The sequence below is a fragment of the Trachypithecus francoisi genome, unplaced genomic scaffold (assembly GCF_009764315.1).
Source record: "Trachypithecus francoisi isolate TF-2019V2 unplaced genomic scaffold, Tfra_2.0 Lachesis_group9, whole genome shotgun sequence".
Taxonomy (NCBI): Eukaryota; Metazoa; Chordata; class Mammalia; order Primates; family Cercopithecidae; genus Trachypithecus; species Trachypithecus francoisi.
The window spans coordinates 23,441,482-23,467,039 of NW_022681474.1; the positions used below are offsets into that span (position 1 = coordinate 23,441,482).

Below are 25,558 nucleotides of genomic sequence, written 5' to 3' on the forward strand. Positions count from 1 at the left end.
AGGAATGCTTGACGCCTAGGAGTTTGAGACCAATCTGGACAACATAACAAGACCCTATTGCTACCAAAAATATACGTTTTAAAAATTGGCCAAGCATGGTGCCATGCACCTGTAGTCCCAGTTACTCAGCAGACTGAGGCAGGAGGATGTTTGAGCCCAGGAGTTTGAGGCTGCAGCGAGCTATGATCACAGGACTGTACTCCAGCCTGTGAAGCAGAGCAAGACCACGTCTCTAAAAAGGAAAAAGAAATAGAAACAGCACCATCTGCATCAGTCTCCACTGAAGTGCAGTGGTGAGGGGTGATGGGGCAAGGCAGCACAAAGACAGATCATGAAGGAAACATCTCAAAAACAAGCCATAAGGAACAGTCCTGTGGTGGCAAAGAAGAGACAGAATTGCTGAAAGCAATGCTGACATCTCTAATTCTTATGATGAATAGAATTCCAGAATCTCTAGAAGCTCACAGGCACACACATACACACACATGCACACATGCATACACACACAGCCACTGTGCACATGCATTAGGTTGAAGCTATATTTGCTCATCACCAAGGGTTCCCACCACATTGAAATGAAACCAGCAGTTTCTTTTCACATCATAAGACTCCTATGAAAGGGATGGTTCATGTTTAAAAGTCTTACAAACAACTGTTTTAAATTGGGGGTTGGGGAGAAGAAATGGTAAGTTGCAGAGGGGACTGCTTAATGAACTGGGCTATTTAAGGCTTCCCTTGAAATCTAGCATCATTCTTGCCTTTTTCCTGCTAAATATAAGCCTCAAAGTAAGAGGAATGCAAAGGTTGAAGAAGCAGAAATCATCACTGTAGAAAAACAAAGGTGGATCTGGCAAATGCAATGAATTTAGAGAGAATGTAAGTTTTGTTCCCCAGCCATCAAAAATAGTTTAATGGATTTGTGCCAAAATGAGAAATAAAAGCACACTCCTTCCTCCCTGCACCCTACAGAGCTGCCTTTGAAGTCACATGTGCTCCACAGGGCACGGATGGAAACAGAACTCAGGCTCATTTAAAATTTTATTGTATATGGTTTGGTATAAGACAGTGTCCTTTAGACATTTACAAAAAAAGTCATTTTCAACATCTTCTTAGATACATTGAACTTTTCTTTTATGCCCTGGAATTTAAATCCATGCTTCCCTTTGGTTATACCTTCTGGTCCCAGAGACAGCCTTGGGGACTTGGCCCAGTTGCCTGGATCTGGTTCAGGAGCTGCCTGGATGGACGGCTTGTAGAGACTGAAGCTGACTCTCCGCAGCCACCTGGCAAGCGTTGGGCAGCTTTGCAGCCTTCTGGTCTCCCCAGCCAGCTCCCTGGGAGGCCTCAGGCCCTTCTCGGCTCTCCATTCTGCCTTACCAGGCCTATGCGATGAAGTGCAGCTGTCCGTTCTTTATGCCTGGTACCCTCCATAGACGGGAAAAAAAATACCACATTTGGAATAATAACAACTACATTGCTAGTTATGTTTCAAAACCAATCCATCTTCAAAATCAGGGACTTCTTTTGTAAGCCTCATTACAGCCTTAAGTACAGAAATGTTTATATTGTTTGCTTTGTTTGGTTTTTTACCTAGATACTGAGCTTAGAGTGTGGACTCCTGTCAAGCCAGTGTCACATAACTAGGAGCTAAAACATCAGAAAGAGAGAGAAACAAAAGCATCCTATGTTTTCAAATGCATTAATTCACCCAGTGTGTGGACTCTAAAGAGGGAAAAAGTAAAAACAGATTTTCAGCATAAGAGATTTAGTCATAGAATATTAGCATATACCATCTTTTTTCTGGAAGGGAAGCTACAACTAAAAGGAATCATGAAGACCAACTAACCCAATTGTTTAAAGAGGAGGAAACTGCTGCCCAGAAGTTAATGGCTCAGATTAAGAGTGTCAAAGAGACACACAAGCCAAATAGAAGAAGTCTCCACTGGCCAAAGATGGGGTAACATAAATACCAAAAGGAATTACTGCAACAGATTCAAATACACTCAAATGCATCCATGGGTTTATAATGAGTTGATAAGATGTTCCTCCCACCCCTTTCCCTCTTCCCCAAAAGGTAGAGAACAACTCCCTGGTTCCCACCAAGGCAGGATGCCAGGACCCCAATTCATTATTCAGAAAATGGACCAATAACAGAAAAGAATGACGAATGGATCTTGCTTTTTCCTTTCAAACTATATTTCAGAATACCAAATAAGTAAGGATAAAAAATTGATCCCTATTAAAGAATTCCAACTAATAAATGCAGAAAGAATGATGGAATTTTCTCTAGAAGTCCATTGCAAAAACCATTACTTAGGGTAATGTATGGTTGATGAGGAACCTTATAAATGATGGACCAGGTATACAGCTAAGTCTTCTGACCAATCTTAACTCACTGAAACTGGGACAAACAGATACTATGCCTCTCCCAATGAGATGCACTAGAAAGTACATAGCACCAACTATAAAGTGATCTTGCCTAGAAAAAAAAGAAGAAGAAAAGAAAATTTGAGCCCGAATATTATCAGGCCTGTTGATCCATGAGTTTATATGAAATATGGGGATAGAGGCACAAGTTAAATGATACTATAAGGAAGCAATCAGCCCAACCCAGAATGTGGGACATGCTATAAGGCAAAAACCTGATGTCTCCAACAAATAAAGGGAATTAAAAGGGGGAAAGCAGTGGAAGGGGATTATTATAAATTTAAAAATATTTAAGAGACAAAGCTGCTAATTCAATAAATGTACTTCATTTGGCTCATAACTTGAGCAACTACTAAAACAAAACAAAAGACTTTGCAATTTGCAAATGAAAGAAATATCCAATAAAATGTGAATATGAACTGTGTTAAAAGGAATTAAGAAATTATTGTTAATATTTTGCAATATTTATGTTATAGGTATTTATACATACAACTAAATACTTATTTGTTAGGAATGCATACTAAAATATCTTGGCATCTATATTTTTGTAAAAAGGAAGTTAATGACTCGGTTGGGACTAGAATCTGCTCTTATGGTACCCAGCACACACTCATTTAATTATAACCAAATTTAAAGGAAACATAAATAGTAAATTTTTTTAATTCTTAAAAAAGAGCAACACCAACCGTCATTTGTGTTCCCTCTTCCCTGCATTAGTAAGACACCATGTATGTTTGAAGACCATAGACATTTTCTTCCTCTTGAAACAACAAAAACATATAAATAGGATTACGTAATAATCTTATAGATTACATTAGTTAAGTGGGGTTTTGTGCATTGGGTGAGTTAATCTCAATATAAATAAGAAAAGGCTCCCTAGACAAAAAATATCACACACACACACCCAAGAGCATTTCAAATTCTCATGTACACTTTACCATGTGATATGGAAGGAATGATACACTGAGCCACATAACTTTGATTACGGTATCAGATTAAATTTAGCCTAAAGAGATAACACACAGGACAACTAAGAATCCGTAAACATACAGAGCTGAAAAAAATCCACAGTAAGGGTCCTTAATTACTAAAGATATAAAAGAAATGGGGCCCCGCGCGGTGGCTCAAGCCTGTAATCCCAGCACTTTGGGAGGCCGAGACGGGTGGATCACAAGGTCAGGAGATCAAGACCATCCTGGCTAACATGGTGAAACCCCGTCTCTACTAAAAAATACAAAAAACTAGCCAGGCAAGGTGGCGGGCGCCTGTAGTCCCAGCTACTCGGGAGGCTGAGGCAGGAGAATGGCGTAAACCCGGGAGGCGGAGCTTGCAGTGAGCTGAGATCCGGCCACTGCACTCCAGCCTGGGCGACAGAGCAAGACTCTGTCTCAAAAATTAAAAAAAAAAATTAAGAAAAAGAAATGGGTGTCTAGAAAAGAAAGTTCAGAATGGAGAGGGCGAGAGAACAAAAGCAAAAAAAGGAAGAAGAACAAGAGAACATCATCAACACCTCTTCCAAATCTTAACTCTCAACTTATCCCATAATTGTTAAAACACTTTTTTTAAAAGTGTGACAAGGCCGGGCACGGTGGCTCAAGCCTGTAATCCCAGCACTTTGGGAGGCAGAGACGGGTGGATCACGAGGTCAGGAGATCGAGACCATCCTGGCTAACACGGTGAAACCCCGTCTCTACTAAAAAATACAAAAAACTAGCCAGGCAAGGTGGCGGGCGCCTGTAGTCCCAGCTACTCGGGAGGCTGAGGCGAGAGAATGGCGTAAACCCGGAAGGCGGAGCTTGCAGTGAGCTGAGATCCGGCCACTGCACTCCAGCCTGGGCAACAGAGCGAGACTCCGTCTCAAAAAAAAAAAAAAAGTGTGACAAAAGTGAAAACATACTCAAAGCATAAAAATATAACATTGAAGAAAAACAACAGACAAGATGGTCCTCAGACTCTCACTTCTCTCACTTGAATCTCCATCTTCAATGAACAGCATGAAAGAAGGACACACAGGGTTTTAAGCTGTCAGTGGTCTAAGAGCTGAATATCATATAAGCCACATGCATATTAAGTAGAAACAACAAAGTTTCAGAAACAATGACAGGTGTGCAACTTTCAGTGTGTGGTTCCACATGTAAGCAGTTTGAAAGCTGCCACTCTAGAATTCTGTACCCTGCTAAGTTATCCTTCAAAAGTGAAGGAGAAATAGCAACTTTCTCAGACAAACAAAAATTGAAGGAATTTGTTGCCAATACACCTGCCTTGGAAGAAATGTTAAAAGAAGCTCTTCAAAGAGAGAAAATGATGAAGGTCAGGAACTTGGATCTGCATAAAGAAAGTACATTAAAAAAAGGTGTAAGTAGAGGTAAAATTTACATTTTTTTAACTTTTTTCTTTTCTTTTCTTATTTTTTTTAAGAAATGGGGTCTTGCATATTGCCCAGGCTCTGGCATCAAACTCCTGGGCTCAAGTCATCCTACCACATTAGCCTCTTGAGTAGCTAGGACTACAGGTATGTGCCACCATGCCTGGCTTCTTATTCTTAATTGACCTTACAGAAGTTTGTTCAAAATAATAATAAAAACAATGTATTCAGTTACATATTCTTATATACAGATATTTTATGTATGTATATATATGTATATAGGTATCTATGTTACACACTCATATATGCTTTTGTATAAGTGAAATGGATGACAAAAAGGAATGAGAGGGAGGAATTAGAAGAATTAGAATTACTTTATTATGAGGTACTTATACTACCCATGAAGTAGCATAGTGCTATTTGAAAGAGGACTTGGATTACCTGTATATTGCAAACCTCAGGGCAACTACTAAAAAAGAAAACTTTAAAAAACAGTATAACAGAGATGCTAAGAAAGGAGAGAAAATAGAATCATATAAAATGCTCAATTAAAACCATAAAAATTAGAAAGAGTGTAACACAGAGAAATGAAAGAACAAGGACAAAAAATTTAAAATAGTAATAAATATGGCAGATACCCAATTATATCAATAATCACTTTGAACATCAGTGATCTAAATGCACCAACTGAAAGACAGAAGTTTTCAGAATGGATCAAAAAAATATGACCTAACTGTATTTTGTCTACAAGAAATCCATTTTAAATATAAAGTCATATATAATTTTAAAGTAAATGAATGGAGAAAAAGATACCATGATAACACTAACCAAAGGAAAACAGGAGTAGCTATGTTAATTTCAAAACAGGGTAGACTTCAAAACAGGGAAAGTCATCTGGGACAAAGAAAGCCATTATATAATAATAAAGGGGTCAATTCTCTAGATAATATAACCATCTTTAACATGTATGCACCTAAAAACAGAGCATCACATTACACAAAGCAAAAACTGATAAAACTGCAAGTAGAACCAGATGAGTTTACTCTTACAGTTGGAAATTTCAACACCCCTCTATCAGTACCAGACAGATCCAGCAGACAGAAAATCAGTAAGGACATAGTTGAATTCAACACTAGCATCAATCAACAGCATATCATTGACATGTATAGACTACTTTACCCAACAACAGCAGAATACATACTCTTTTCAAACCTACATGAAACATTCACCAAGACAGACCACATTAAACACACCTTAACAAATTTAAAAGAATAGAAATCACACAATGTCTTCTCTCAGATCACAATGAAATTAAACTAGAAGTCAATAACAAAAAGATGGGAAAATCCTGAAATATATGGAGAATTAAATAACACGCTTCTAAATAACACATGGTTCAAAGAATGAATCTCAAGATAAATTATAAAATATTTTGAACTGAATGAAAATGAAAATACAACTTGTCAAAAATTGTGGGATGCCACAAAATCAGTGATTTGAAGGAAATTTATAACATTGAATGCACATATTGTAAAACAAAAAAGATTGAAAATTAATAATCTAACTTTCCACTTTAGGAAACTGGAAAAAGAAGAGCCAATTAAATACAAAGTAAGCAGACAAAAAGAAATAATAAAAACTAGAGCAGAAAACAATAAAATTGACAACTGGGGACTCCATAGAGAAAAAAAAAGTCAATGAAACCAAAAACTGGTCCTTTGAAAAGATTAATAAAATCAATAAGCCTCTAGCCAGGCTAAGAAAGAGAGAGGACACAGATTACTAACATCATAAATGAAAGAGAGGCCATTATTACAGATGCCATAGATATTAAAAGGATAATAAAAGAATACTATGAACAACCCTGTGCTCACACATTTATTAACCAGTTTGAAATGGACCAATTCTTTGCAAGACACAATCTGCCAAAACTCACACAAGAGGAAATAGACAATCTGAAGAGGCCCATATCTGTTCAAGAAATTGGATCAATCATTGACAATCTTTGAAAACAGAAAGCACAAGGCCTAGATTAGTTCACTAGTGAAGTCTAGCAGACATTTAAGGAAGAAATTATACCAGTTCTCTACAATCTTTTTCAGAGAATAAAAGCAGAGGGAATGCTTCCTAACTCATTCTTATGACACCCTCATTGCCCTAATGCCAAAACCAGACCGAAATAATGACCATGTTGTATACTCCACAGCTGAGTCTCAGTAGGCCTGTACTCTGCTCACTGTGATAATTTTCTCTGTACAAATAAATAAATAAACAAACAGAAGTAACAAAACCAAAGCAAAAAACAACCCAGCTGGAGAAAAGCGCAGGACAGTAGAAAACCAATAAAAGCAATGTGGGAAGAGACAACATTTCCATATGTTACTGTTTTGGAATCCATGTAGAACCTCTGGTGTGTGTGACAGGTCATGACATGGAACACTGCTTCAAGACTGAAACAGAAGCAGCATCTTTTTTCTCCCCACTGAACTAGTTATTTCCTCCAACCACAAAGTTTGGGAAAAGGAATAAGAAGAAAAACATAAGAAAATGAAGTTCGTTTGGCAAGCAGCTGGGTCCCAGTGCCCTTGGGTGCCCAAAGTGCAATTGGTAAAAATTTCCTGCTGTTGTATTTTTTGAATGGTCAATGCTAACTGTGCTTCCTACTTTCTGCAAAAGGGCAGATACAGCTTTCTTTTTTATTTTTGTATACGTATGCGTATATTTGCATTGACATGTAATCGTAATACCATAAAATTTATCTTTTTAAAATGTTTAATTCAGTCAGTTTTAGTATATTCTCAAAGTTATGCAATAATAACCATTATATAAATCTAGAACGTTTTCATCACCCCAAAAAGAAACTCAGTACTCATTAGCAATCACTCCCCATTATCCCTATTCCCTAAGAACCTCTGGTAACTGCTAATCTACTTTCTGTTTCTATGGATTTGCCTGTCCTGCACATTTCATATAAATGGAATCATATCATATGTGGCCTTTAGTGCCTGATTTATCTAGCTTAATGTTTTCAGGATTCATCAAGTTATATTAACAGTATGATGAGTGCTTCACTCCTTTTCAGGGGTGAATGGTGTTCCATTATGTAGATGTACCACCCTTTGTTTATCTACTCACCAATTAGTGGACATTTGGGTTGTTTCCACTTTTTAGCTGTTAGGCATAATGCTTCTATGAACATTCATGTACAAAGTTTTGTATGGACATATGTTTTCAATTCTCTTGGATATATACCAAGAAGTAGAATTACTGGATCATATGGTAATTCTTCATTTAAATTTTGAAGAAATGCTAGGCTATTTTCTAAAGTAGCTGCACCATTTTACATTCCCACCTGCAATGTATGAGGGTTCCAGTTTCTCCACATTCTCACCAACATCTGTTATTGTCCACCTTTTTCACAATATCCATTCTAGGACGTATGAAGTGTCTCATTGTGGTTTTGATTTGCATTTCCCTTAAGAGTAACAATACCAGGCCTTCTTTTATGTGTTTATTGACCATGCATCTTCTTGGGAGAAATGTCTATTCAAATCTGTTGCCTATTTTTAATTGGGTTACTTGTCTTTTAAGAATTGAGTTGTAACCATTCTTTATATATTCTGGGTACTAGTTCTTTATCAGAAGAATGATCTGCAAATATTTTCTTACATTCTAGGAGTAGTCTTTACACTGTCTTGAGAGTGTCCTTGAAGGACAGGTGTTTTTAAATGTTGATGAAGTCTAATTTGTATTTTCTTTTGTTGCATGTGTTTTTTGGCATTATATATAAAACCACTGCCTAATCCAAAGTCATAAAGATTTACTCTGTTTTCTTCTAAAAGTGTTATACTTTTAGCTTTCACATTTAAGTCTTTAGCCCATTTTGAGTTAATTTTGTATGTGTGTGAGCTGGGAGTCCAATTTTACTCTTTTACCAGCTTTCTTTTTGTGACACTTTCAGTTTGATTTTTGAACCCACAGCCCTCACACCATTTACCTCAGTAGAAGTCATGGTTTCAAGGTAAGAAAAGCAGATGATGTTTTTAACCTAATGAAATTACTGGTTAAATCACAAAAGGGAAAAAGTACTGTGTCTTGGGAGGCCAGGCTCAGTGGAGGGGGCTCCTCACTGTGGGTGAAATGTGACTTGTTACAATTTCTCTATGATCCCCAATCACTGGGGAGCAGTACACAAGGGCTGATGAAAAGCAAGTCCCAAAGCCAGATTCCATCTTAATTCTACAGGCTGTGTGCCTTTGAGTCAAGTTATTCTCTTTTCTGTGTATCAGATCCTCCCCATCTTAAAATAAGAAGAGAAAACATAGGGAATCTGCATAGAGTTAGAAGGATTATGTGAATGAATATAGGCAAAGCACTCAAAACAGCATATGGCACATTGTGAACACTCAGTACCTACTAGCTGTTATTATCAGGAAAGATCCCATCATATTAATCCTAAGGGAATAGGTTCCAAGGAAACCTATGTCTCAACATAATAGCAGAGTAGCGTTTGGTTGGGTGATGTGGTTGTCATGATGACATCACTGATTCTCCCAAGTGGCTGCCTCAAATCCGAGAACCTTAAGGAGCTTGGGCACCACTTGACGCTGATGGTCATCTTTGTCCTGTGTATAAGTCAATCTCTGTTTTGTTTGCCACAGACCTACACATTTACCAAAGGCAAATTCTAAAAAGGTCTGGGCACAGTGGCTTACACCTGTAATCTCAGCACTTTGGGAGGCTGAGGCAGGTGGATCACCGGAAGTCAGGAGTTCAAGGTCAGCCTGCCCACATGATGAAATCTCATCTCTACTAAAAATATAAAAATTAGCCAAGCATGGCAGCACATGCCTGTAGTCCCAGCTACTCAGAAGGCTGAGGCAGGAGAATCACTTGAACCCGGGAGACGGAGGTTGCAGTGAGCCGAGCTCATGCCATTGCACTCCAGAGCCTGGGCAACAGAGCGAGACTCCATCTCAAAAAAAAAAATCTAAGCAGGTATCAAATTAATTTTCCATCCTGCAAGAAAATAAGACTTCAGTTGAATTAAGTCATATCCTACTCTCCTAGACTCAAAGCTTCTTTATATGTATTCTTATTTTCTATAGTATTTTTGTTTCCAGGTCATTTAGCAACAGTGTTAAAACCCAGCTACTCGGGAGGCTGAGGCAGGAGAATGGCGTAAACCCAGGAGGCGGAGCTTGCAGTGAGCTGAGATCCGGCCACTGCACTCCAGTCCAGGCGACAGAGCGAGACTCCGCCTCAAAAAAAAAAAAAAAAAAAAAAAAAAAAACCTTTGTAATGCTAAAGACAGAGGGCAGGATTAATTCTTAGTCTCATTTGTTTTCAGAATTTTCTGCATATGTTTCCTAAATTTTGGAAGACACTATTCAATCCATGTAAACCCACATTATAAGCAACTTTAAGTCTTCTTCCAAGGACTACCTTTTACACAGTCGATCCCAAATTATCCAGATTTGGACAAGTTTCCATTCAAAAGTGATACCCATCCAGTTAGAAAGCTTCTAGAACATTTTCCTTCCACTCTCACAACTGTCCCATCAATTAGTGTGTGTTTAGCAATTGCAAATTACTTTTAGTATTAGCATATGCACAATATAATTAGATGGGGAAACCTTCTGGGATTAATTCATGTCTTGGGTGATTACTGAGTTCTGACAAACATCAGGATTCATTCATCCATAGGAACATTGTTCTCTTTTCACCTGGAAGGTATGCTATTCTACAATGCTGCCGTGCTTAAAATCGTTTTCAGAATTTCTCTTATGAATTCCTCTCAAAATCTGTTTGTGGTCTAGGTACACACATCACACACAGTTAATATTTTATACCTTTTTTAAAAACTAGAAATGGGATTATTCAGCTTGATTATTCACCCACTCCACCCTCCATCAAGGGCAACATTTGTCCAGGTTCCAGTACACTCTTTCATTTCCTCTGGACACCTCTTGTGAGTCATTTTAGTTCAAACAGAGCTTTGTCTGTAACAGGCCCTATTTCATCCCAGAGCTCAAGCTGAGAGGAAAACAGCCTGAACTCCACCTTGGGGACATTCCTCATTCAAGAAAACACATTTTCCTCTTCCAAACTGAATTCAAGAAGAATATAGTACAATCTCTCTAGGCTAATAGTAAAGCCACTGGGTGGGGCGAGGCCACAGGGCCAATGCCGACAGGACAGCCCGTCCTCCCTTAACTCCTTTGTGTGGTACTTCCCCATTTGTATCCTCCAAAGGGCTGTTTGAAGATCTAATTTCTCTAGTCTCAGTGAACTCACATCCTAGTTATAGCCTCAGTGGAGATAAAAAAAAAAAAAAAAATCTAGCAATGATTCTTGACATTATAATATTTGACAAAAAGGAAGCACTGAGAAATTACTTCTCAGGCCAGGTAAGGCTACCAACAATCAGCCTCCCGCAACCACAGGAAACAAGTCAAAGAAACTAAACTGAAAAGAGCTTTTCTGCTAAAGAAAAGAGAAACAGCTCCTATGCGTGCACCAAATATACTCAGTGAGTGATTCCCCTGACCTGAGACATCATGGCACAGTCTTTTTGTAGCGGAGTAGAATTGGTGAGGGGTCTACACCACATGGGCTTCTGCCCAAGGAGGGGACTCACCATCCCAGTGTGTCCGGGACTGTCCCGGCCTCAGCACTGAAGGTCCTATTTTCAGCGGTCACCCCCTCTTTTCTTGGCTCCCTGAAGCTGGAAACCCAGCTCTTCCTCCTCAAACCTGGCCAGGATGAGAGATGGAGCCAGAAATTAGCTAAGAGGCAAGGAAGAAAAAGGCAGCCTATCCCTGAGGCAGAACTTTCTGGGCCTTGAAAAGCTTTGCCTGGATTGATTAAACACATTTCTTAAAGGCAGGAAGCCCTTCTTCAATTTAAACACCTTGAGCTGTTCAACCAGGGAGTCCCCAGCCTCACAGAAGCCACAGGATCACATTCTGGGTTGGGTGTAGACTTGCCTACCAGCCCAGTGGAAGACACTCTAACTCAAACTTGCCACAAGTTTGGTCCTCAAGGCATCTGCATTAAGATCACCCAGTGAGCCTGGTACAATCCAAGTTCCTTGGTCCACTCCACACTTCCTGGATCCAATTCTCTAGTAATACATTTCCAAAATCTCCATTTTTAAGAAAGCCCCAAATACGACTAGTGACTGTTGAAATCCAAGGACTGCTCTCCTTACTACTTTTTTGTTGTAGTTTAAACACAGGGTTTCACTCTCTTGCCCAGCCTGGAGTGCAGTGGCAACATCACAGCTCACTGCAACCTCAAACTTCTGGATTCAAGCGATCCTCTCACCTCAGCCTCCCAAAGTGCTGAGATAACAGGCATGGGCCACCATGCCCAGCCCTTATTACTTCTTATTTCAAACCTTCACCCTCATCACCCACCACCAAGAATCCTCAGAGTCAGCAAAAGCAGGAGAGAGGTGAACTTGTCTTTGGATCTTCCCCACCGCTCCTTCTGTATCCCTGTCCTATTTCAGCCTTCCAAGTTCCCTCTCACCTTCCTCTTTACTTTCTACCCTACGGCTGGACAAAGGTCGCCAAAGCCTACCCTACTGTAAAGGGTCTCCATGTTCCAAAACCACCTCCACTTTCTCCTTCCCGAACAGCAAATCTTTTATTCACGCAGTACATTGCAGCCTGCTGTTAGGAAAGCAATCTGGGTAAATTAATTCATATCTAGAGCAAAACGACTGATAAAACTTCTTACTCATCTCTGGACGGAGGAGTTGCTTATTGCCCCCAATGAGTCATGGATTGGTAGAATTAATGGACATCTAGAGACAATATTTTTGGAGTTGATAGGTTCTTCTTTAAATCAGTGCTTTCTGGTGACTTCCCTGACTGGCATAACATTTTCTTAATTTGGCAAGGAAAAATCCCACTAAGTTAGTTGTTAGAAAATTCCTTATGCCATTTGTCTACAGGAAGTGATTAAAGCATGATCTTTGATCTTATGTAGATATAGGTCTTAGTCCTGACTCTATCACTTACTGGCCATGTGACTCTGGGCAATGAATTTAACCTTTTACTTGTGAAAGTGGAGATAATTATAACATTTATCTCAAAGGGTTGTTAAAATCCAAAGAAATACATTTTTTCAAAGTATCTGGCATCTGGTACTTAATAGTAATTGTCATTATAAGAGTCCGTATATAACAAATATCCATCCAAACAACTGCTGCCTTCAGTTAGCCATAGTTATTCTTGCATGGTTAGTCTTCCTTGTTAACTGTTCATATAGCCTTGGTGTTTATTTATAATTCTGAAAACTGAGAAAAATATCAGTCAGGACCAATCTGGCTTTGCCCTGGGCAAGTAGAAATCTGTAGAATTATTCCAGTTTGCTCCTGCTCAGTGTCTAAGAACACCATGGCTACTGCTGCCCCATTAGGTTTTCTGTCTTTAAAATCCACTCAAGGTCATGGTCACTGAGGTTACTACCTCCTTGGCCACTCCTGATAGGTGGCACAACCTAAGCTAAGTGAAACTGGAAGTGAGCCAGTTATGCCTGTAATCCCAGCACTTTGGGAGGCTGAAGCAGAAGGATTGCTTCAGGCCAGGAGTTTGAGACCAGCCTGGGCAACATAGCGAGACACCTCTGCCATCTCTACAAATAAAAAAACTAAACCAGCTGAGCATTATGGTGTGTGCTTGTGATCTCAGCTTCTTGGGAGGCAGAGGTAGAAGGATCACTTGAGCCCGGGAGACTGGGAGGTTGAAGCTGCAGTGAGCTATGATCACACCACTGCACTCCAGCCTGGGTGACAGAGCAAGACCCTGAAAAAAAAGAAAGGAAAGAGAAGGGAAAGGAAGGGAAAGGAAAAAAGAAAGGAAGGAACTGGAAGTGGAGAGGAGCCCAGCATGCTGTGGATGGTGGGTGTCGCGATTTCCAATGGTCAGTGGTCAGCTCCTCCTTGCCAAGTCCTCCTCCTAGAGGGTAATGATGTCTATAACCCTAAAGAACAAGGTAGGAGGGAGCATGAATCTGGCTTCCGAAAACAGTAGAAACCAAAACAGTCTTATATTATTGGGACAATGGACAGCACTGACGCAACTCACCGTAAACACTGCAAAATGTGTGCATGTTCTGCTGGAAGTGTCCAAGATCAAGGAGAAACAGATGCATCCAAGGAATGGCCTCTAAGGTGGAGAGGAATGATGGCTTATGGATTCCCACCAAGCTCAACACAAAGAAGCCAAGAAGGTACAACTGAGGGGCTCTCCCAGGAGACACAGAGAAGAAATCTTTATAATAAATGGACTGTCCACTATGCCTCTACCGTGATTATAAGGTAGAAGAAATATATATTGAATATAGGCAATGTACAGCTATTAGAGAAACCAAAAGAGGGGTCAGGGCTCAATAAAATGTCATTGGGAGAGGTGAGGCAGACCAGAATCAATGGATGAGGACAGAAACAACAAAAATGGGAAGTGTGAATAATAAACATTATAAAAAACTATACTCCAGGTGCTACATTATGTGTTCCAAAATCAGCCTAATCCTCATGACAACCCTGCAAGGTTACCCACAGGAGGCTCCGAGAGGTTTGGTAACTTGCCCAGAGTCACACAGCAAAAAAACTGCAAAACTGCAATTTCAACCCAAGTGCAGCTGATTCCAAAACATGTACTTTTAGTAAGGACACCAAACTAAACTATAAAAAAAAAAAAAGATTAATGGACAGAATATCTGCCAAGAAAATGGAAAGTGATTACTATTATTCCAGACACTCTAAGTAAGCAAAATTAAATTAAATTACCAAAAGTAAATAGCACATCGTAATAAATAATAGCCACTATCCATGACTTCATGATGTTCTTATACGTGATCTATTCCTACTTTGATTGTATTTGTTCATTTGTAATTTAGCTCTCAAATCTGTTTGAAAGCAATTCAACAACAAAATTTAAAAGAGCACACTCAGTCATCTCTAGTTACAATATGTACACAGAGCTCTCAGATGTTAAGAGTCATGGCTGGCCTAGGAATTTTTTATAATCATGTTACATAGCACTAGTGGAACTTTTTCTGGGAATCTAAGTCAAGCTCTAAAACCTATAATTCAAAGTAACATGAAGAAATTAGAGAAGGGCATTTTCATTAGCATGAAGCTTTGGAGTTGTGGCCAAAGGTTTTGAAAGAAAATGTAAAATCCAATCAGACAGAATAAAATGACGACATAATGCTGCCAAGAGCTAAAGAAATGCAGAACGTAATCAAGCAGGAGGGGAAATCCTTTGCAATTTGGATGAGGATGCCCTGCATCCACCCAAATCGGAGGAAAGGATATCAACCCAGGAGACCAAAGTTGAAAATCCATTACATCTGAAGGGTGTGGACCGCTATCTGTTGTCATAGCAATTATATGAGGCTTAGCCTCATGTTGTCATAGAAATGATGAAATGAATTTATCTGTAGTGCAAAAAGAACAGGGACATATGGTTCCTCAACCCCAAATCTCTGCCAGATAAACAATTGTGTAAGAGGAACATATTAGCACATGTCGCACCTATTAGCGTGGTAACCTCAATCCAACTCCCATAGTAGACCTGCTTTCCACAGTGCACATTTGTCTTGGCAACCTTGGGAAGGTATAGAATTAAATATAGAAATGCTGAAGCCATAGTATTAATAACTTTGTGTGACGCTCAGAATAATCTTTGTAAATTAGGGATTAAAGTGTATGGAATGTGGCCGGGTACCAGTGGCTCATGCCTGTAATCCCAGCACTTTGGGAGGCTGAGGCAAGCAGATCTCTTGAGGCCAGGAGTTCGAGACCAGCCTGGCCAACATGTTGAAACCCTGTCTCTACTAAAAATAAAAAATAAAAAATAAAAAAAATAAAAATTAGTCAGGCCTGTAATCCCAGCTACTCTGGAGGCTGAGGCACGAGAATCACTGGAACCCGGGAGATGGAGGCTGCAGTGAGCTAAGATCGCTCCACTACACTTCAGATGGTAGACAGAGCAAGACTCTGTCTCAAAAAAATGTGAAATAATAATAATAAATAAGGTATATGGAATGTTTGAGAATCTGACATCTTTGAAAATGTGCCAGATTTGAAGTGATTTTAGATGTGATTGAGTAAGCAGTGAAAATATGAGTGTTTTCAAACAATATTAGAATGTCTGGAAGAATGAGGAATCTACCGTATTTATAAGTTTAATTTTTAATTTGCAAGAATTATTCAAGTACTTAGGAAAGTGTTTGCTAAGGTCTTCAGGTTTGCTTTATGAGGCATTTAAAGTGATTAAAAGAAAGATTAGATATATTTATTTACAAATACAATCTTAAATGTTTAAGAAGATGTAATTAAGTTACAAACTGAATGGATTAATGGGAATTTAGTCTGTCCAGCCTGAGTGTATCAAGCATCATTTAAAGCAAACACCCATAAATGATTTGTTCTTATTTCATACTCTACTTGCTAGATTTATATATAGAATAACAAGACATTTACAGTAAAATAAAATCATACAATGAAAAAATATAGTTTTCAACTTGAATAAATCAATACTAATTAAAAACTAATATCCATTTAAAAGTAATATAAATTACAGTGAGAACACATGAACACAGAGAGGGGAACATCACACATGGGGGCCTGTCGGGGGGTGGGGGACAAGGGGAGGGACAGCATTAGTACAAATACCGAATGCAGGCAGGGCTTAAAACCTAGATGGCGGGTTGATAGGTGCAGCAAACCACCATGGCACATGTATACCTATGTAACAAACCTGCACGTTCTGCACATGGATCCCAGAACTTAAAGTAAAATTTTTTTTAAAACTAGTATCAATTTTAGTCCTATCAATAATGCAAAGCCTGAATCTAATCATGAGGAGACATCAAATAAATGTAAAACAAGAGGCATTCAACAACAACAACAAAAAAAACCTGATCTATGCTCTTCAAAAATCTCACTATATGAAAGAAAAGAAAGAAACGTCCCAAACTAAAGACACCAAAGGGACATGACAACACAATAAACTGCATGATCTTGGATTTTATTTTGCTAAAAGATGGCATTATTGTTTCATTTAGTGAAATCTGAACGAGGTCTGTAGATTGGATAATACGACAGTATCAATGTTAATTTCCCAGTTTTGAAAGTTATATGGTATTTATGTAAGGGAATGCCTTCGTTTTTAGGAAATACACAGTGCATTATTTAGGGGCAACGAGACATCTTATCTGCACTTACCTCAATGGTCTCAGGAGAAAAAAAATAGCATATAAAGAAAAAGGATAAAACAAATGTATCAAAATGTGACCATTTGGAGAATCTGGAAAAATGTATACAAGAATTTTTCATGATATTCTTGCAACTTTTCTGTTTGTCTAGTATTACATCAAAATAAAAGTTGAAAGAATGAAAAACTAATATTTAAAGTAAAAGTGTTGTTGCTGTTTTCTTAACGCCACCCTTGAACATCAAAAATCACCCATGACAGAGAAACACAAAAAAAGATGGTTAAAAGCTGAAAGAGTAAATCTAAGAGACTAGAACAAGATTGAATAAAATGAATAAAAGTCAGAAAATCTCAGAGTGTGTTATCTGAAGTATGTTAATCTTTCCTCTACCTTGAACCCAAAATTGATGATATCCCTTTGGATGAAGCTCTGATACAAAGCATGTGAGATGTTCACAGCAAATCCATGTCCTAAGGTTCTACCCGTAGGGTGCCTGAGGTCCAGGATTAATCTGCCGCTCCACCTCCCACACCTTCAGCAGAACTCCTGTTCTAGAAAATCTTCCTCTTGACATAATACCATATACTTCTAGGTAGAAGACAGGCCCTGCCCCCGGTATCCAAACATCAACTCCAGCCTGGCCAGGATTAAAGGGTTTTGAATCACTCTCTGTAAAAGGACAAAAGACCTCATTCAGTGGTGAAACTTGTAGGAACAATAATTCTCTTAGCACTCTCCTTGGTAATATAACCCACCATTCCTAAGCATTCACTCTTGGTGGTATTCCTAATACACAGACATCTGACTTAAAACATGCCAGCCTTTCTCAGAGACCATGACAAGACAGACCAACCAAAGAGCCTAGAGATATTTATGACTTCACCCTGGGTTGCACCAGGCCTGTCTACTGGCACAGCCTGAGCCACCTATGTACTGCAGCCACGCAGACTCCAGCGTGGCTTACTCTGACAGCACCGCGGGACACCACTCCAGAAGTTCCAGATCGCCTTACCACTCAGTCCATGGCCCAACTACCCATTCAGGGTGTATAAGAGAATACTCGGGCAAAACAAGCGAGCACAGGAGTCAACAGCCACCTGTGAGACAGACTAAAGCAGACAAGTTTTCCAACAGCGTCAGTTCTGAAAAATCAAAATGAGCATCTAAGGGAAATTGTGGGATCCTCTTCTGTATTTAAAATCATGGGGAAATGATTTACTTTTAATATTTCAAATACTCCATACCTGAAAACAGGAGATAGACTATATCAGGAGCCTCCAACCCCCAGGGTGGCAGGCAGTATGGCGAGCATTACTGCTACTGCCTTCTGCCAGACCAGCGGTGGCATTAGAGCCTCACAGGAGCATGGCCCCTGCTATGAACTACACATGCAAGGGATCCCAGTTGTGCTCCTTATGAGAATCTAATCAACGCCTGATGATCTGAGGTGAGACCGTTTCATCGTGAAACCATCCTCCTGCTCTCATCCTGAAACCATCCTCCTGCCCCAGAGCCCCAACATCTGTGGAAACCACAAAACCTGTCCCTGGTGCCAAAAAGGCTGGGGATGGCTGGGCTGTATACCCTTGGGGTGGCTATACAGTGGTGAATTTGAGGCTTAAGTGTGTGTGGGGTGTGTGTGTGTGTGTGATTAAAGTATAGAAATACATAACAATTATTCTTTTATTAATTCAACAAGGGTCAACGAAGCACATGTTATATGCATAATGTGAATGTGGAAAAAAAGGGGTTTTCATAAACATGTTCAAAGGGAGGTTAAAATTCAAACGTGAGGCCAGGCACAGTGGCTCACACCTGTAATCCCAGCTCTTTAGGAGGCTGAGGCGGGCGGATCACTTGAAGTCAGGGATTCGAGATCAGCCTGGCCAACATGGCGAAACCCTGTCTCTCCTAAAAACACAAAAATTAGCTGGGCATGGTGGTGGGTACCTGTAATCCCAGCTACTTGGGAGGCTGAGACAGGAGAATCGCTTGAACCCAGGAGGTGGAGGTTGCGGTGAGCTGAGATAGCACCACTGCACTCCAGCTGGGTGAAAAGAGCAAAACTCCATCTCAAAAAAAAAAAAAAAAAAAAATTCAAACGTGAAAAGAGCTTTATCAACTACTTAGCACAACAATTCAATGCAGTAAGTACAACCAGTCTCATTTTCCAGGTAAGAATCCTAAGGTAAGAGGAAGGAGAACATAGACAAATGTCAAAAAGATATAAAATGGCCCAATCGGAAGTCCTAAAACAGTTGAAGAGGACCCCAAATTCTAGTCTTCGATCTGGAATAACTGAGTGCCTTGGCAAACCACCCCACTTCCCCAGATCTTAGATTCCCTACGTGTTCAATAAGTGACTTGACCCAGAGAGCTCTGAAGATTGCTTCCAGCCTTTACAAACAAATAAATACATCTAGACTTTCTATTCCAGGACTTAGCCCCATCAAAAAACATTACAAGCCAGATCAGGATAAGAAAAAAAAAAAATCTTAAAATAAGACCATTCCAGAAAAACTTTATATCAAGTTTACTCTTTTACACAGGAAAGGAGAATGGTAATTATTCAATCACAAAAAAGAAGTGATGATTATTCAAATAAGATACCACTGAAAACTCCAACAAGGAGAGGATTTTTGTTTCAAGTCTCTTGTGATTATTGAGAATAGTCATGTTCTCTGGTCTCTGTAACGTGAGGCAACTACAGTACTGTTTGTGCCCTTGGAGGGCAGAAAGGTGGCACCGCCAAGGGGCTATCACTCTCCTCCTCCTTTGTCTTTGTAGCCAACTCCTCAGGAACAAAGACACAGTCATGGCCCTCAGGCCCTCAGGCCCTCAGTTACCTTCACTTTTTCCCAGGATTAGGTGACACCTGCAGATGGGGCTGGATGGCTGCTGGTACTAGAAGAAACCTGTGCTGCACATCATTCCGCTTCCTTAACCCAGTGACTTCCCTGGTACTGCATTCAATCATCCAAATTGCCCTGCAAGGTAACCCACCCTCCCTGGCCAGCTGAGCCTCCCAAATAACCCTTTCTTGCTCAAATAAAACTAGATTGGGGCCGGGCACTGTGGCTCACGCCTGTAATCCCAGCACTTTGGGAGGCTGAGGCGGGTGGATCACCCGAAGTCAGGAGTTCGAGACCAGCCACACCAACCTGGCAAAACCTCATCTGGACTAAAAATACAAAAATAAGCCAGGTGTGGTGGGGTGTGCCTGTAATCCCAGCTACTTGGGAGGCTGAGACAGGGGAATCACTTGAACCCAGGGGAGTTGGAGGTTGCAATGAGCCGAGATCATGCCACTGCACTCCAGCCTGGGAGACAGAGTGAGACCCTGTCTCAAAAGAAAAAAGAAAAGAAAAAAAAGGCAGATTGGAATAGGAAGAGCCAGGTTCCTACCCAGGCCCCATCATATACGGCCAAGTGACTGTAACTAACTATTCACTTCATATGTCTCTCATCTCCACTGTAAAATAGTGGTTAACATGGGCTCTCTCCTCTCAATGAAAAAGTACATAAAATGAAATGAAAAAGTATTAAACATGTTCAAGTACACAAATAGCCCCTTCAAATTTAAAAAAAAAAGTCTCTCCAAGCACACAAAAGGGGTGGATAAAAAGGCTACCCACAGAAGTAAAAATGGTAATAAAAAAAAATAGAAGATGCTTGTGGATAGAACAAGAAACCAAAAATAACACAACCATTAGATATTACTTTTCATCCAGCAAACTGGTAAAATTGGAAAATTAGATTCGCCAGATAGGGAAAGATGGGCATTCTCTTACATGTTGTCTGGGACGGTAGGTTGCTATTGCCCTTTGGTGTGTTTGATAGTAGCCAACAAAACATGAAGTATATAAGACTTCCGGCTTCACAAAATCTCTTTCAGTACTCCCCTAGAGAGATATTCTCACATAGGCCAAAGTTATATGTATAAACATGTTCAATGCAGCACTATTTGCTTAAATGTCCATAAATTGGGGAATGGTTAAATAAATGATGGAACACCTATATTATAGGATATTAAAATGCCATTACAAAGGATTAAATAGATCTATTGATTTGTTCTGACATGAACTATATTATGAAACTAGAATAGTGCCTGACACTTAGGAACCACTTGGTAAATATCTGTTGAATAAATGAATATGTATACACCTTTACATAGCGCTTTACATAATCTGTCTCCTCTCGTTCTTACGCCAACCCTACAATATGAGCCAAGTGGCTGTTATTGTGCCCTCTGTAAGGATGAGGAAATTCAAGTCCAAGGAGGTATGACCTGCCAAACATCCCAAACGTATGGAACCAAAACAGAACCAGATCTACCTGACGTCCATTCTGCCTGCAACAAGGCTAACCTGCAGATAATCCCTGTAGGGAAATGCCAAGGGTTCCGGCAGCTGGAGAGTGACTCAGTAATTGCTTGCTGATTTGGACTGACTCAATCTTCTTTTACCAGCAAAGCCCTCCATTAGGTGAGGCTCGGCTCTCTGGACCGCAGCTCGGGCCCATTGGGCATCTAACAACAGGTCTGAAAGGAGGTCATTCAACAACAGGTCGCCATGGAAACCCTAACCCCCTCCTCGCCCCTGGAACAAAATGGAGTGGGAAGGCAAAGAGGAGCATTTGTTAAGCGCCCGCTATGAGCCAGGCACCATGAATAGGGAAAAATTCATCTGAGTCTTCCTTTACAAATCTCCAAAAGAAAAAGAAACTGCATTGTTACACAAAGTACAGAACAGGCCTGCATTGCTGCTTAATCTAGGTCAGTGATAACTGCAAAGGAAGTTTATTTCATGCAGAGGGTACTCCGTTCACCCCTCTTATAGCTGCACGTGTCAGGCAGCATCATTTACATCACCACGTGGCCCTGTCTTAGCAATAGCCATGCAGTATAAACCTGCCTCCAATATATACTCTACCTGTTCATGTCTGGAATGTACATTTCAGCCACACAAGAAAAAAATGACTGGCTGATTAGTAAAACACAAACACTCTCCCTCATATAAGCTAGAAGACAGACAGCCAATATCTTCAGAAATTTCAGGTGCCATGCTTTCCATAGAGTAGATTCTTCTTTCACTTGTAGCCATCCTACTCCTCCTGCATTATCAGAAAATGGTGAAAATGGTGCTGTGTTTGGGCATTGTTACCTTGGAACTTTCATCTTAATTACAGAAGCTCTTAGCAACCGTTGCTTAGTAACAAACACATTTGAAATAGATTTGTTGACTGATTATGAGATGCTCTGAAAAGACTGTAGAGTGAAATTCACTGATGGAAAAGAATTGCAATGGCCTGGTAAAGTAAAAATATTTTTTTAACTACAAAAGTATTCACAAACTTGGGCTATGAGCAGGTCCCAAAGATATTACTGAACTTCTGGAGTAGTTTCATAATATTTTATGCTGCTTTATGGCTGGTCTATTATTTTCAGAATCAATTCAGACACAGTTGTCTGACTGAACAGCTACCGAAGCTCTGGGAGATAGGCCTCAGGGTTTTAGGCAATGCAGGATTCTGCACAGAAAATCAATGCTTTCTTGATTTCCATGGGTCCACAAGGTCCTCCCTGCCATAATGCCTCTTCCCACTCAAGATTTCCAAAGTGCCTGAGACTTCTAGTGACTCTTCAAGTCAGAAGCAAAAAGCAAGGGAAGCTTTGCCTCCATCTTTCCAATACTATTTCTTCAGCACCTGTTAATAAAATCTGTGATAAAAAGTAGAAATGGAGATGCATTTAGGACTACATCCACGCACAGCTTCCCCAAAGCAAAACCCCAACCCCACACGCACTCCCCTCACTGAGCCTGGGACCTCCTCCTGCCTCGCGACAAGGTCTCATTGTCCGTTTGCTATTTTCACCTCAGAAACTAGGGACCTTCGCCCAGTTTCTCAGAAGAAGGGGTCCTTATTGGCAGAGAAAGTCCCTCCCCTCCCTTGTATCTTTCTGGAATTCTTCTCTGACCCTGTTTCTCCTCCGGTCTCTTTTTTTGCCTTTTTTTTCTTTTTTTTTGGACAAAATTCTCAAGGGAGGAGCCTCCCTTCACTGGCTTTCCCTTCTCACTTCCCACTCAGTCCTCAACCCACTGCAGGCTAACTTTACCTCGTGATTTCCTCTTTCAGTCACCACTGCTGTGGATTCTAGAAAGACTTCAATGAAGAGTAGTGTAAGTGTCCTCAGTCTTCTCTACTCCATAAGTCCTGTCTTCCCGGGGAGTCCTTGATATTTACCACAGTTCAAGCCTACATCCCTGAGTGAGAAGAATCCGCCTCCACGGAAGGAACAAGAGAACATCCACCGAGCAGGCACCTGTCCAGAACATTCTATCTGGTTGCCCAGAGCAACTCAAGCTCCTCACAGTCTGCTTCACCCGTTTACCTTAGCTACCCGGCCCCTTCAGCGTTTGGACTTGAGGCTGCGGGCAGGAATCTTTGTACTGGCCTTCCTGTCACCAACCAAATTCAATTCACTCACAGGTTCCTTCATGAAACAAATATTTATCAATCACAGATATTTATCACCATGCCAGGCATTGTTTTTAGGCAGTGATGATACAATAATGTCCAGAAAAAATAACGGAACTCTTCTTTATCTCTTGGAGTTCACAGGATAAAGAATTACTCAAATAAATATAAAATGAGTGCTAAGAAGAACTACACAAGGTTAGAAGAGTTTACAGTAGAGAGAACTAGCCAGACCAGAAATGGCATCCCCGTTGACAGTTGAGGCCTAAAGGACAAAAAGGCATCAACAAGACAAAGATGTGTGGTGGGAGAAAGTTCCAGAAAGGGAATAACACGTGCAAATGTCCCAGCTTCTACTCAAATGATTTATCCAGTATACTCCTGTGATATTATGAAGCATGTACATTAGTTTCCATCCACAGTTCATGACTCATCACTCCCAGGACCCTTGTTATTTCCTAAGTGACTGAAACAGTAAGTTTTCTTCTGTTAAATTATGTGGACTCTGGTCTGTGGTTCCCAAAGCAGCTTTGGAACAGTATCAGAGTGATGAAGGTGAAAGATAGTCCTGTGTTAGAATGTAGGGGCTCTTTAGGCCTCAGAAAACAGAATCTCTCAGTCTGAGCTTTATCCTGCCCTCCTTTTTTGTTGTTGTTGTTGTGGTTTTGTTTTTGTTTTTGTTTTTTAGACACAGTCTCGCTCTGTCGCCAGGCTGGAGTGCAGTGGAGTGATCTCGGCTCACTGCAACTTCCACCTCCCAGGTTCAAGCGATTGGCCTGCCTCAGCATCCTGAGTAGCTGGGACTACAGGCGTGCACCACCACGCCCAGCTAATTTTTGCATTTATAGTAGAGATGGGGTTTCACCATGTTGGCCAGGATGGTCTCGATCTCCTGCCCTCAAGTGATCCACCCACCTCAGCCTCCCAAAGTGCTGGGATTACAGACCTGAGCAACTGCGCCCAGCCCCTGCCCTCCTTTTGCCTGCTCCTTTCTCTCCCCAGGACAGGCCATAGAAACTAAGAATATGCTCTCACCTTCCCCTACCTTTCCATAAAGAAATTCTCTGACGTCCATTATCTGATTGTGGGTCGCAAGACCCCCGTTTCAGAAGGGGTCCTGCCCCATCCCCAGGAGGAAGGAAGCCTGCACAGAGAGGCCAAGAAGAACCTGAAAGGATGGGTCTGGCTGGCTTTCCCCACTCGTCTGTTAGCATTAGATCATCCCCTCTGTGTCTAATCACATTTCTCCACACGGGTGTCCACACTTCAATCACACCTATCCAGTGAAGTGTCCCAAAAAGGCCCAAGAGAACATGGTAGTGAGAACTTCTGGACAGCTGTTCCTGGAGGGGGTGCAGCAGGGGAGGGCATGGAAGCTCTGCACCCCTTCCTCACCCTCTGCACCTCCTCATCGGTATCCTTGGTAATAGTCTTTCTTTTTTTGCTTCTTTTTGAGACAGAGTCTCTCTCTGTCACTTAGGCTGGAGTACAGTGGTGTGATTTCAGCTCACTGCAACCTCCGCCTCCTGGGTTCAAGCGATTCTCTCACCTCAGCCTCCTGAGTAGCTGGGACTACAGGCGCACGCCACCACACCCAGATAGTTTTTATATTTTTAGTAGATACGGGGTTTCACCATGTTGGCCAGGCTTGTCTCAAACTCTAGACCTCAAATGGTCCACCTGTGTTGGCTTCCCAAAGTGCTGGGATTAGAGGCATAAGCCCCATCGCACCCGACCTGTAAGTCTTTCTAATAAACCAGTAAATATAAGTAAGGGTCTCCCTGAGTTCTGTGAGACACCCTAGCAAATTAACAGAACCCAAGGAGAGAGTCATGGGAACCCTGATTAATAGCCTGTTGGTCACAAGTGCAAATAAAGTGAATTGGAGCTTGCGACTGGCATTGGAAGTGGGTGATGGGGCGGTCTTGTGGGACTGAACCCTCAACCTGTGGGATCTGGTGCTATCTCCAGGTAGATAGGGTCAGAAGTGAATTGGAGGACACCCAGCTGGTGTCCACCACAGAACTGATCACTTGCTCTGTATGTGTGGGA

General features: G+C 40.8%; 2 protein-coding genes across 3 annotated transcripts in view; both read right to left on the reverse strand.

Moving 5' to 3' along the window:
• NEBL (nebulette) overlaps positions 1-25,558 on the reverse strand; it is a 390,572-nt gene that overhangs the window by 340,482 nt on the left and 24,532 nt on the right. The gene's annotated exons all lie outside the window — the stretch shown is intronic.
• LOC117082652 (putative uncharacterized protein C10orf113) lies at positions 1,021-24,187 on the reverse strand. Its single transcript, XM_033209546.1, is given in 4 exon segments — positions 1,021-1,382; positions 21,961-22,058; positions 22,060-22,748; positions 23,145-24,187. Coding segments are annotated over 3 exon segments (480 nt in total). The 5' UTR covers positions 22,132-22,748; positions 23,145-24,187; the 3' UTR covers positions 1,021-1,072.